Source organism: Dermacentor albipictus, chromosome 3, assembly GCF_038994185.2.
Source record: "Dermacentor albipictus isolate Rhodes 1998 colony chromosome 3, USDA_Dalb.pri_finalv2, whole genome shotgun sequence".
NCBI lineage: Eukaryota > Metazoa > Arthropoda > Arachnida > Ixodida > Ixodidae > Dermacentor > Dermacentor albipictus.
In genome coordinates, this window is record NC_091823.1 from 18386530 (window position 1) to 18399496 (window position 12967).

A 12967-nucleotide genomic window follows, 5' to 3' on the forward strand; every position below is an offset into this window, starting at 1 on the left:
TGTGTGTACAGCGCGTTAACTACAAGGTGGCGTCGCTGCCAGTATTTTCTTGTTGCTTCTTTTCTGGCGTACCATGTCTGCGCGCACGTTAAGATCGACATTCTATGCGTCCCAGAAGTGGAATTTACCCATCAAGCTTCACTTAGTGTTCCTCTTCATAAGAACCCTTTAAAGGGACACTAAGGAGAAACACTAAATCAAAGTAGACTGATAATCATTCTTTAGAAACGCTTTTATCCTCAATTTCGCGGTAAGAGGCTGTTTAATATGGTCGCGATGCTGAATAGGACGTGCAGACAAGAGACGGTGACGAAGAAGTGCTGTTGCTGGGGCGCTTCGGCCGCCATGTTCTAGTGTCAGCTGGTGCCTTCAGCATTCGCCTTGCATAAACAACATTCGCGCTTGTCTCCGCCTCGCGACATTTTGGTGGAGGTGCTGGGTATACCAACACGGAGCTCCGCAACAGTCACTGCGTATATAGGCCCTGACACGATGATCGACGGCCGAAGCGCCCCAGCAGCACTTCTTCGTCATCGTCTCTTGTCAGCACGTCGTGTTCTGCATCGCGACACTATACAACATAGAAAACGAAGGCCAAACTTCCTTCCGTTTTAATATTTCGTGCCAAAACTACCGGATCGGTGCGTCATTGTGACGTCACGGATTTCAATGTATCTTTGACTTAATTGTACCATTGTGGCGCAGGAAAGATTCTCCAAACTTGCTGAATCTTTTGCTCCTTTAGAATACAATGTAGTCCATCCTTACCGATATGGGTAAGAGGTACGCCATAGTGAGGGAACGCAGATTAATTTCGGCCGCCTGTGTTTCTTTAGCGTACACTAAATGCACGGTACACCGGCGTTTCTGCATTTCACCCACATCAAAATGCGGCTCCCGCGGTCGACATTTGATCCCGTGTCCTCGGGCTTAGTAGCGCAACGCCATAGCCATTACGCGACCACGGCGAGTGCCATACCTGTACGTGACTACATATGAAATGGCTGGTGTTTGAATTAAAACGTTGCCCGCAGTATACTGTAGCGCATGTGATACTACGTATACTGCGGGTCACGGCTCAGTGACAAATGCATGACGCCCGCGAATCTCTTTTAGGAAGCGAAATATAACGACAGTGCGCGGAAGGACCATGACGGACGGCCGAGACATAGGAGCACGGTATGAGCGTTGCTCTCACTTCGCCAGGTCTACAGGTCAGAAACTTTTCAGCCGCCCTTAAGTGGAATGTAAGTAAGCCCTCGTTATAAGAAATTCGCTTTATTCGATTTTCCTTTTTTTTTTTAATCGTGGTCCCGAATGCAGGAGATGCATAGACCGGCTTAATCGAACTGTTGTGGTGCTGGACTCCGCTTATATGGTACGAAGTGCTAAGCGGGAGATTCGCACGGGCGGTCCGATTCAACAAGGACGGTGACCACTTTGGTTTTCTTCGTGTCAATTTGGAGAAACAAAGAGCCCTGCAAAGGCTATTGCGCCAATGGGCAGCATCTCTTTTTTGGACTGACTGACGCAATAACGGATGAGGCAGCTGCTTGGGGAAGGGGGGTGAGGAATTTTTTTTTTGCGTTGTAGCCATTACCGTGTGCACTTATAAATGCGCTGTCAGAGTGCCCTGTCTATATGACTCCTTTAGAACACCTCCAAATTTAACGAAGTATCGCTAATAACGAAGCCCATTGCCTGTTAGAGTTTTGCCATGAAGATGATTTGCTGTACCTAATACATATCGTTTAATGGCGTCTTATCTCTGCATGCGGGAAGCGTGCGGTTCTAGCGTTTCATCGTCATGGTACGAGCAGTGGCATTGCGGTTTCTATGCCGCCAAAACACATCCTGACTGTGAGCGATATACCAAACTATGTCAGCAGCGTCAGAGATCACGTGGGCGATATAGCAAAAAATGTCAGCTGCGTCCGAGATCAGCTAGCACATTAGCGTGCGCATATGATACAGGGGAAAAACGCAAGCACTTTGCGCAATCATACGTAGCACGGCCTACCGAAACGTTACTTAACCCGACTTAACGTCCTTATTGGTAGATTTAGACCAATGCATGGATATTGCCATCCCGCGAGACACGCACCGTGTCTTGCATGCTGCATACAGCTGTCGGAATACGACGCGGCAACGTATAACACTGGTTGGACGGTTGAACGCATGTACCATATTTTAATATCAACCAGAAAGTTCATGTCCACAGACGAAAGCACCCATACAGCGCTCGCGATGCGAATTTACAGGACATTCTCTCCCCCCATATTGTGCGCGGCAAACGCGCGGTGAGCAAGAAATGCTAAGAGGCGTATTTTCCTCCCTTTCCTAACGCGAGTAAGCGTCGTATCGCTATCTCCATTAGCACCACCTATCCTCAACCTCATCCAAGACCTTGGAATAGCATTCTCAATTAGCGCAGTTCGCGAGAAAAATTATGTCTAAAAATCCGCGTCATGACACTCCCACAAGAAGATGGTAAAATGTATTCATACACAACTAAATACCGCGAAACATGAGCTGAGAACGAAAAGCTAGTGCACAGAGCCCGGCGCAACCTTGAAAGCAATTTATTCCAGGAAGAATTCCGAGGTTTTAATTGCCTTGGCCTCTTCTCCCGTGATTAATGGTCAGCACGGAAAGACCGTGCAAGCTTTTGAAAGCATTGCTCGAACACCGTCAGCTGCCCTTCTCTCTCTTTCTTTGTTTTCGCAGGTTTACCGCCCCCGCTTATACTGACGAGAGAGAGTGAAGACGTTGAATTGATGATGTGTGTGGTGTTTAATGGCGCAAAGGTAAACGTTGAGTTAAATGCCACGTTATGCAGAGTTGAAGTACGTATATATATAGTTCGCCGCATCCGTAGTCTTCGCACAGTTCCGCAGACGGATGAAGCTTACACAGCATTTTGTTGCTTTTTTTGCCGTAACGTAACAGTGTAAGTTTACGTGAGGTCACCTTTCCGAAGGGTCTGTATCGGCGTGATAGCTTAATTGCGATGCCATCCACGTATAATATACAGTTTGGTAAGCACCAGTATCCGTGCATCGACGTACCGATAGGTTCGAAGCACAAGTTCAAAAACCGGTCAACTGTGAGTACCACGTCTGCTTCTGCTTGCATTGACCAAGGCATGAAAGTCTGTTGATGCCAGCCAGGGTAACTGATAAGGGGTATTAGCGCAACAAAAGGCACGCACAGTGGATAGTTCGTGGATAGCCGAAAGCGTAAGATTGAGCTAGTTGGTGCGTCATCCTAAAATATGCTCTTAACAGCGGAAGGCTACACGTGCGCGGAGACAAGTAAACACGGACAACGCTGTCAGTGATTGCTTGCAGGGTCTCTTTTCTGGAAGGAGATTAGGGGAGATGGGACAGGGACCTTCAAAATTCAAAAATGTGAATCTTCGGCCTCTGATGGCAGCGAATATCAGAACGTATGCCGCTGACAGTTCGTTCGTGTGCCTGGCTTACTTCATTCGATCGCGGTACTTATGGGAGAAATTCAACGAGAAATCAATGGAACGTTGTCAACGGAAAACTTGTTGAGCAATGCACAACGTAAGTGTTATCGAAATCTCATTGTGCTGGCCCATTGAGAGGTGGAGTTCCATTTAATTTCACTCGAATCAAACATACTTCAACAAATCGTCAACGGAAATTCAACACTCTTTTCTGTAAGGCGGCTTTGCATTTTAGCATCACCTAGTTCACTTTGCTCTCGTGAGGGAGTAGGAGGAAAGGAAAAAATAGGGAGGTGGGCGAGACGGCGCGTCTGGTTTGCTATGCCCCACGCAGGGGGATAAGGTAAGAAGGAAATCGAGAGACACTATAGCAACGCAGTGGATTTCATAAACTGCTTCTCTGTAATCTTACGGTATACGTGGGGCCGCATCGAAAAATGAGATACCCTCGCGGAAGGTTTATAGGGCACCTTATTTAAATCGCAATAGAATGTTTAAAAAATTGCGTGTGGCAAGTAACGTAATTAAATTGCTCGAACTGGATTACTCAAAGACATTTTACCTCATCACTTTAACGCACATAGCAATTTACTAAATGTAGGCGGTGAGATCTAGAGGCACACTCACTTCGAACAACTTTTGAATAATTTGCAAAGTGAATAATAACTTCACTAAATAACATTTGAAATAATGAGTTTAGAGTGCAATTTAGGAACTCAGCCGGTTAGTTCGCAAGGGATATGCAAAGAGGAAACTTGAGGCCTGCACCAGTTTCCAGGTCTATATATACGCTCCCAAATTGTGCGATGAAATGCCTTGGTGTTCCAGTTACATTTGTTATAGAGTGCTTAAGGACGCGTTTCGTTAAAACAAGTGGAACAACAGTTCAAGTCATGGAAATTTCGACAACACTTATCTTATTAACTAGGGCTTGTTTCGAAATTCGTTCGAAGCGAACGTGACCTGGTAAGCCTTCCTAAATTGATTGAACTATATGTGCTAAATGGTTTAATTAAAACATAATTAGTGAGATATTGTTATTTAATCGATTATGCTGCGATTTCTCATGCAAATATTGTTCCCCTTTTTGAGATTTCCAGCTTAAGGCGATAGACTGGGTTATGTGCCACAAGCGGTTTTCAAAAATTTGGTAACTCATAAACAGAAGAGACTTGTATATACATATAAGACGGAACGCAATTTATGACGAGGAAAGGGCACCGTAATTCGTTGCAATATTGAAATTAAAATGCCAATTCTGAGCGATGTCATAATCGTGGAAGACTAGCTGGATTACTTAGCCTTGTTCCTGCTCCTTAGCGAAATGGCGAAACCCACTTTGAGAGACCGGTCATGAATCTGGCGGTGAAAAGGCTGCTATTCTCAATTTATTTTGAAGAAAGTACGGCGAAATGAAATATCTTGCAAATATGAACTAAAATGTCTAACGTTACAGATATGAATGATAAGATATCTAAGCATTGGGCAAACATTATGTGAGCATAAGAAGTAAAAAGAACTATTTTAGCAAGCAATGCATTTCGCCTCGCGCAGAAAGTTGCAGAAGGCTTCACAAACGTTCCTGTGGCTGTAGCCCAGTACGGTACATCCTTCACTGACATCGCAGTATATGAATTTCTTTTTTTTCTCTTCCATATATAAACGGCCGCGGCTAGCAATTTAAAACGCCGCGACATTGGGCGCCACATTAAGGCGTTTCTAATTGCATTCTAGCCGGCTATCCATAAAGCCAAGAGCCGCGGCCGACGCTTCTATCCCTGAGCTCGACAAGGATGTCGGCTCCAGTCGCGCCCATATAATCGCTACAATTGATATGCAGCTGACCACTAGCAGCCAGACGAAGAAAAAAAAAAACGAGATAAGCGAAACTCGGCACGAGAATATATCACCCTTGCTAGCTCGTACAAGTGCACTACTGTCATTTCGTTATGCGCCAGCCTGTGTCCAAGTCGCAGTCCGCACAGAGGCATCGTGCGCAGATTCACCACGATGCGCGCTGACGCCGGTTCAGCTACAAAAATAAAAATAGAAGAAAAAAAAACGCTCAACCATCTTACGGGGTTTTTCGTGTTCGCCAAGACGCGCGTTCACATCGTATGACACCGTTCGCCGGAGAGCGCTCGTGGCTGCTCGACCACAGAGCTCGCTCACCCGTCTCTCCATGTTCTCGAGGGCGGCGGTCCAGTCGGGGGGTGCCACTACCGCCGCGAGAGCCACCAGTGGCGCCAGAGCCACCAGCACGAGCGATGAAGATCGCAGGCGAGCCGGCACCAGGGCACCACCCATCATGACGACGACGACGACGGCCAGCGAAGGACGGGCTAACTGATGGCCCGCGGAAGGACTTTGCTGGTCTCTGCGGCGCGTTGACTCCACAGCGCGTGCATCGGTGCCTCTTATATTAGGTGATCACGCACGCTAGCTCGCGTCACATGCGCCCCGGCGACGAGGTGGGGGGAGGGGGGGGGATGCGTCTGTCTAATCCGTATGATTGGTCGCCCCGTGGGAGATTGGCAATCTGCGCGCACAAGGCTTAATTAACCGCAAATCCGGCTTTGCCCTGAGCCATGGGCGCGTCCCGCCGACGAGTTCGGTAGCATTGTCATGTCGACGCTGCTATACGTATACCTGCCGATGGGGTCGCCCTTAAATTGCACCGCGGCGGAGCGCGCTCGCATCTTCCGTCGCTGATTGGCTCTTCGGCATGCTGCCCTACGGTGGACTCATTCTCCCGTCCCAATCTTTACTGAAAAACTTTTCTTGTAGCGCGGGACGTAATTTAATGCCCGTCGCCTTACTGATTTATGCTGTGACCTGGGCATACGCCGCAGTGGGCGTCGTTACGGGAGGAGGTATCGAGGTCTAGTTTTCGTTAGTCGCGAGCGAAATAAAATCAAGCTCTCGTTCGAAGTGCATTTTCATTTGTACGTGCGTGCATTTATGTCTAATCAACGAAACGCCGCAGAATATATATATATATATATATATATATATATATATATATATATATATATATATATATATATATATATATATATATATATATATATATATATATATATATATATATATATATATATATATATATATATATTCTTGCGATGCTGCCCCGTGACGCAAATAGAAACGGGCATAATTAAGAGTATTCATATTGATACTGTACCCTCTTTCAAAATAATTAGGCACTAGAGTGCAAGCTAGCGACGTATTCTGGCTCTCGAGACTAAGCGGACGACACGGCGTATGCAGTACCGCGTGCCTTTGCCTGACCGCGCTCTTGATTAGACGGCACCAACTGCAGCTCGTACTCCAGTTCCTCGTCACAATGAAACACGGCTTAACGGCCTATCTTATTTTTCTAACCTATATTATGAGGTGCATGAGTAGCGGAAGGATGACTGCCCAGGTTCGCAGCTTCCTATTCATAAACTTGTTTGGGGCCCTCTGGCACTAAAATGAATATGTGGAGCTGAGTACGCTGAACCATCTACGTTCCCGATTCAATTCTCTTCGACAGAATAATCGAAGTTGTATCGAAGCAGCCTCAAGTATTAACCATATTTCCGCTCAATAGGCTCCATGAACTTATTCATTGCGTCTCGCATCCCAGAAAGCGTGATGTTACATGAAGACAGAAAAGGAGAGATAAGCACAGAGCGTGCGTATGTGCCACTGAAAGGAGCGCATCAGGACCGACCTGGGGACACTGTGTAATACGTCGTCGGGGAGCACAGCCGAAATGAATGGCCTTTGTGTGGCGCTGCCAGACAGGCAAGACGGACTAAACCGTCGCCGCTGTGCCGTGTCCACCCTTTTCGGTGATCAACACAATCCTCGAACTCTCTTTCTCGCCAGGTTTTGTGTCTCTCTTCTTCTAAAGGCGCTGTGCCCGGAATCTTAACCAGCCGCTCATGCGCCAGTGAAAAGACATCTCACGCGCGGCTTACGAACGCGCACATAAGCGGTGCGGCGGCGGCAGCAGCGTTCCTCGCCCCCCCCCCCCCCCCGTCCAATTCACGGCCAGGTGAGAGAGCAGCGGGCCAAGAAAAGAGAAAAGCGCGGGATAATCGTCGCGTGGACGGCCACTGGCGACGCGCATTCCTCCCGGTCTTGCTTCGGTAAGCACCCGCGTGCGCAGTGCGCCGCCTCGCGCGGTCCTCTCAGCCGCCGCTTCCGAGCTCCGGCCGACACAGCGCCGTCCGAAGAAGGAGCGGCTGCCGGAGGAGCAGCAGCATCAGGCTGCGCATTCCAGCGGCGAGGCGAGGAGGAAACCCCCCCCTACCTCCTCTCACATTTCTTTTTTCTGGGGGGGGGTCCAGCCACCACCGCTGCTCCTCTCAAGAGGGGGACATGACGTCACGGGCCCCCCCTTTCCCGGACGCTGGAATGCCGTCTCGCAGGAGCAGGTTTCCCGCGGAGGGGGGCCCGCGGAGCAGCCTGCTGGCGCAGAGGCCAGAGAAAGCCGCGCTGCCGACGCCGCCGACATGAGGCCAGGAGCCCAACCATCGGCTGGGACACCGGCCACCGAGCGCCCGTGGCCCCAGCCAGGCCGGGACCCAGCGGCAGCGCTGCCCTGATGGCGTCTGCAGAACGGCGGCCGATGCCGCGCCGCCGGTGGCTAATGGCGCGTCGTCCGCTGCTGTTTCTCCCGCTGCTGCAGCTACTCGCTGCGGTGGCGCCGGCGGCCTGCCTGACCGTCAACACGGAGCCGTCCGAGGCGCTGCCGGCCATGCGCTCGCGGCAGGCTGACACGCGGGTGCTGCTTGAACTGGAGGAGGGACAGCCCGCGGGCACGCTGGTCGGATACATACCTGTGCGCGCTAACTTCACGTACCGCTTCAACGAGCAGCCGGCCGAGTTCACCCTTGACCCAGAGTCGGGCGCCATCCGGACGGCGGTGGAGATCGACCGCGAGCAGCTGGCCAGCGACCGCTTCGACCTGGTCGTGCTCAGCAGCCAGCCGACGTACCCGATCGAGGTACGCCTGCGGGTGCTCGACGTGAACGACAACGCGCCCGAGTTCCCCGAGTCGAGCTTGAACGTGGCGTTTTCCGAGAGTGCGAATGTGGGCACTCGCGTCATCCTCGACACGGCCAGTGACGGGGACGCTGGCGCCAACGGTCTCAGCACCGACTACCGCATCGTGGGGGGCAACGAGGACGCCAAGTTTCGGTTGGTGGTCACCACGAACCCGAGCGGAGAGACGCCCTTCCTGCACCTGGAAACCACGGGTCGGCTGGACCGCGAGGCGCGCGATTCGTACACGCTCAACGTGTCGGCTCGCGACGGGGGCACGCCTCCGCGTCTGGGACACCTTCAGGTGAATGTGACCGTGGTCGATGTGAACGACAACCCGCCCATGTTCGATCACAGTGACTACTTTGTGAGCATCAACGAGAGCCTCCCCGCGGGCGCCAGCGTGCTGCAAGTACGCGCCACGGACGCTGACGCCGGGGTCAACGCGCAGCTCTCCTATTTCCTCGACCCCGCTGTGCAGGCGGATTTCGCCATCGACGCGGACACCGGTGTGTTGCGGACAGCGTCGACGGGGCCGCCCCGCTGCAAGCGCAGCCGACCCGACGCGCCGCGCAGTTGTGTGTTCACCGTGTTCGCGCACGACCACGGATCGCCCCGTCAGGATGGACGAGCCTACGTGACCGTCAGTCTGGTCGATGCCAATGACCACGAACCTGTGATTCGCTTCCGTGTGTTTACGGCGCCGGATAGCTACGCCACTGTGGACGAGAACGCGCAGAACGGCTCCGTGGTGGCTGCGGTGAGCGTGATCGACCACGACGAGGGCCCCAACGGCGACACTGTCGTCGAGATCCGAGGTGGCAACGAGCTGGGCCATTTTCGACTCGAGCCCACGCCCAGTTTCGACATAGTGCGCGTGAACGGAATTCTGGATCGCGAGAAGGTCAGCAGGTACAACCTCACAGTGGTCGCAACTGACCGAGGTTCTCCGCCCCGCTCGTCGACAGCATTTCTCCTGATACTCGTTAACGACGTCAACGATCACGAGCCGGTGTTCGAGCAGTCGGAGTATTCCTCGCAGCTCAGTGAGCTAGCGCCTGCAGGTAGCTTCGTGGCAGCGGTGACAGCTACGGATCGAGACACGGGGATAAATGCGCGGCTGTCCTACGCCATATCATCGGGCAATGAAAAGTTGTGGTTCCGCATAGACCCGGCGACGGGGCTCGTGACCACTGCTCGGTCCATAGACCGCGAGCAGCAGGATCTTATCGAACTTAAGATTTCAGCCAAGGACGGCGGTCCGAACCCGCGCTGGGCGCACGCTATTCTACGCGTCCAGCTACTGGATGAGAACGACCAAGCGCCGGCATTCGCGCTGACTTCGTTCAAGGCTTCCATACCAGAGAACGCGGAGCCAGGGTCGCTGGTCACCGTCTTGTCGGCGGCCGACGGAGACCTCGGTTCCAACGGCAGCGTCGCGTACAGCCTGGCGCCGGAAGTCGAGCTCATGTACCCGGGCATGTTTCACTTGGACGAAGTTCACGGTAGGCTCATCGCCAAGCAGAGCCTCGACCGCGAGCGGCAGGACGCGTACAGCGTGATTGTGGTAGCCCGCGATCAGGGCAATCCCGCGCAGTCTTCGACAGCCACGGTCGAGCTCTCGGTCCTGGACGTCGACGATCATCGACCGCAGTTCTACCCGACGCAGTACTTTGTGGAGCTTGCCGACGGAGCACCGCCGGGAAGCTTCGTGAGCACCGTCACCGCGACCGACCAGGACGACGGGAACAATGCCCGGGTGGCTTACTCCATTCTGGCCGGAGCTCAGGGAAAATTCTGCATCGACGCCACGTCGGGAACGTTGGAAACCACGCAGGAGCTAAGACTGGAACACCAGGCCCGTTACGAAATACAGGTATGTTCTCCTCTCCCAGCTTTTAATCGCTTTATTTTTCGTTATCCCTGGTGACATTCGGCGGAAGTCCTGGACTTGTACGATTTTCAGGCTGTTTCTTATAGTGTCATGCTGCCGCTCCTTTAACCGCCTTAACGTGAATACCCATGGCTCCAAGAAGTCTTGCTAAAGGTGTGCGTGAAATTTCCAGCTCGAGACAACAACCTTGAACAGAGCAAGCAAAGATGGCGGTGGTGTAAGTTCGGCGACCAACAGAAACCGCGACTATCTTCCACATAGTATACGTAAGATAGACGCTTGCCTCTACATAAAACGCACTCGGTGTCACGGGGAATTAAGGCCAGTATGTTTAAAGAGCAATGCTACGCGCTTGGGAGTGTGGTCCGCGATGATTTCTTCCACACTCTCAAGCAGAACTCGCTCGTCATTCTCACGCAGAAAGTGTGAAAAGCGCTTGCTGTGTATCGTTCGGTGAAACCAATCACGGGCATGCGTGCAACTATGAGTGAATTACATAATACTAATAAGATTATGCTCGCGAAAGTGACGATGCCTTCAAATGTTTCAACTACCTGCTCCTTCTGATGCAGTTTGATTTTGATGTCCTAACTTTTTTAAGCGACTGTCGTAGTTTCTTGTTAGCTCAAGCGTTTTCCTCAATATTTTACCCAGCCTCCATTCTATGTGCATTGATAAAATGTCTGTATAGCGACGACACGAACATGCGTCTTACTGTAGCGAGCAGAAACTTGCAATCATATTCACGTACCGGATAAAAATACCGGGGCTCCGCTGCTTTTTAACACGTCAAGTTGCTGCAAGTAATCGTAAACTTCGTAGCTTGCCCAGACACATTTGTGATGATTAATGGAGTTCATTGGAGCAAGGGCCATGTATAGCGAAAGAGCGCCATGCAAATGGACGCATTGCCCTCGCCCCTCCCCCAGTACAGGGTAGCCAACCGGAGATAATCTCTGGTTAACCTCCCTCTCTTTCCTTTGCCTTTCTCTCTCCCTCTGTGCTGAGCCCGTCATAGTAATCCCCATAACTGACAAAACTCGTGCCTTGTTTATAAACAATTACGACGGCGACGACAAAACAACAACAATAAAAAAAAAATGCCATCCGGTTACTAAAAGCCGCTGTGAAAGCGCCGTGGTATTCGCATTAGTGTATGCGGCTGAAAGCTTGACTCCACTACGGCGAACAATGCGGCGAGTCTCGCGGCTTAGTGAGCTAATTATTAAGAGCACAACGCGCAAACACCTCTCACTATTTCGGCGAACCGAAATTTGAGCGCGCACTGACTTAAGCTCAGTCTGAAGATCTCCCCGTCATGCTTCGCTGGTAATCTTTCGCATCTCTGTACGCCAGAACTTTCAATCTGCCGAGCAGCTCCCCTTTCAGCAAAGCGGTCTGGCAAAGAAGTTAGAGAGACAAAAGGAAGGCAACAAAGTCGGCGATGGCCGTGTAATTGTTTCTGGGACGCTGAGCGCGCGGTATCACGTGTTTCGAAATACCGGGGCCGTGTTGGCAGCAGAAGTCATGACAGATGGCAGCCCGCTCGCGTTAGTAGCCGAATTTGTGAGTCAACCGGTTCGCAGTGCGTAGCAGAATGCCACGAGTCCCAATTAGAGTGAGCTGTTCCCTTTCGTCACGCAGCGCGCACATGCACCAGTGGCTGCAGTGGAAATACGCGCGGCCTGCGTGATTAATGGACGCGGCCTGCGCGCCCGACTAGCTCAGTGAAAATTGGCGTGCCGCACGTATAGCTCGCATTGTGTGCCGCGTGTGTCTGTGGCCGCGCGCGTTGCCTTCGTTCCGTGCTACCGGCGGGCCTAAACCACGGATGAAGCCATTTAGAGGACGAGCAATCTCATCAACGATTAACGACAACTGCCGCGATTGTTGCAGCAATTAATGTAATTTGTGCACTAGTTCGTGGCGCAATGCGTGACTTCTTGAGACTACCATACGCGTATACGACCGCGACGTCGACTACTGTAACGAAACCTACATAACTGGCATAAATCGGTTAAAGGAACAACGGAGAGGAATCAACTTGACTGCTATTATTGAAATACGTTTCCATACAATGTCATGAAAGCCACTCCTGCCATAGGCTTGATAAGCGAGGAAAGACGCAAAACGGAAAGACAAGTGGCGTCGCCGCCTTGAAGTTACCGCAACAGCTCGCCATGACGTCAGTGATTTTGATGGCGTCTGTACGGGCGCAGTTAATTTTTTTTTTATATATAGGTAAAGGTGCAATACATTACATTCTTAAGGAGATACTGAACTTAGCAGGTTATGATAAGATTTACTGCGCTACACCTGTCCAAATACACGAAGTAAGATACTCTGAAATACACGACGCCAAACCGACATACCGGCGCTGTGGTTTCCGCCTAAGATTGAAAGAAAAAGAAGTGTAGCTTATATACATTCTTTAATAATCCAGCTCTTACCGCGACGATAACGAAAATGGAGTTTTGAAGAATACCTAATAGTCTCGACTGGTTTAGTGTGTCTCTTCAGTGTCCAGTTAACTGAACGAAAGGCCGTCGAGTTATCGCCTC

General features: G+C 51.2%; 2 protein-coding genes across 6 annotated transcripts in view; one reads left to right on the forward strand and one right to left on the reverse strand.

Moving 5' to 3' along the window:
- LOC135896966 (uncharacterized) overlaps positions 1-12967 on the reverse strand; it is a 123631-nt gene that overhangs the window by 21086 nt on the left and 89578 nt on the right. The window contains exon 1 of one of the 5 annotated variants that reach the window (XM_065425525.2): positions 5648-6350. The exons of the other annotated variants lie outside the window; for them this stretch is intronic. Within the exon in view, the coding sequence (XP_065281597.1) occupies positions 5648-5785 (138 nt within the window). The 5' untranslated portion in view covers positions 5786-6350. Of the gene's footprint in view, positions 1-5647; positions 6351-12967 lie in introns of those variants that run through there. 5 annotated transcript variants of the gene reach the window in all.
- ft (cadherin-related tumor suppressor fat) overlaps positions 7872-12967 on the forward strand; it is a 127175-nt gene continuing 122079 nt past the window's right edge. Inside the window, exon 1 of the mRNA XM_065425524.2 lies at positions 7872-10388. Coding sequence (XP_065281596.2) covers positions 8073-10388 — 2316 coding nt within the window. The 5' untranslated portion in view covers positions 7872-8072. The remainder of the gene's footprint in view (positions 10389-12967) is intronic.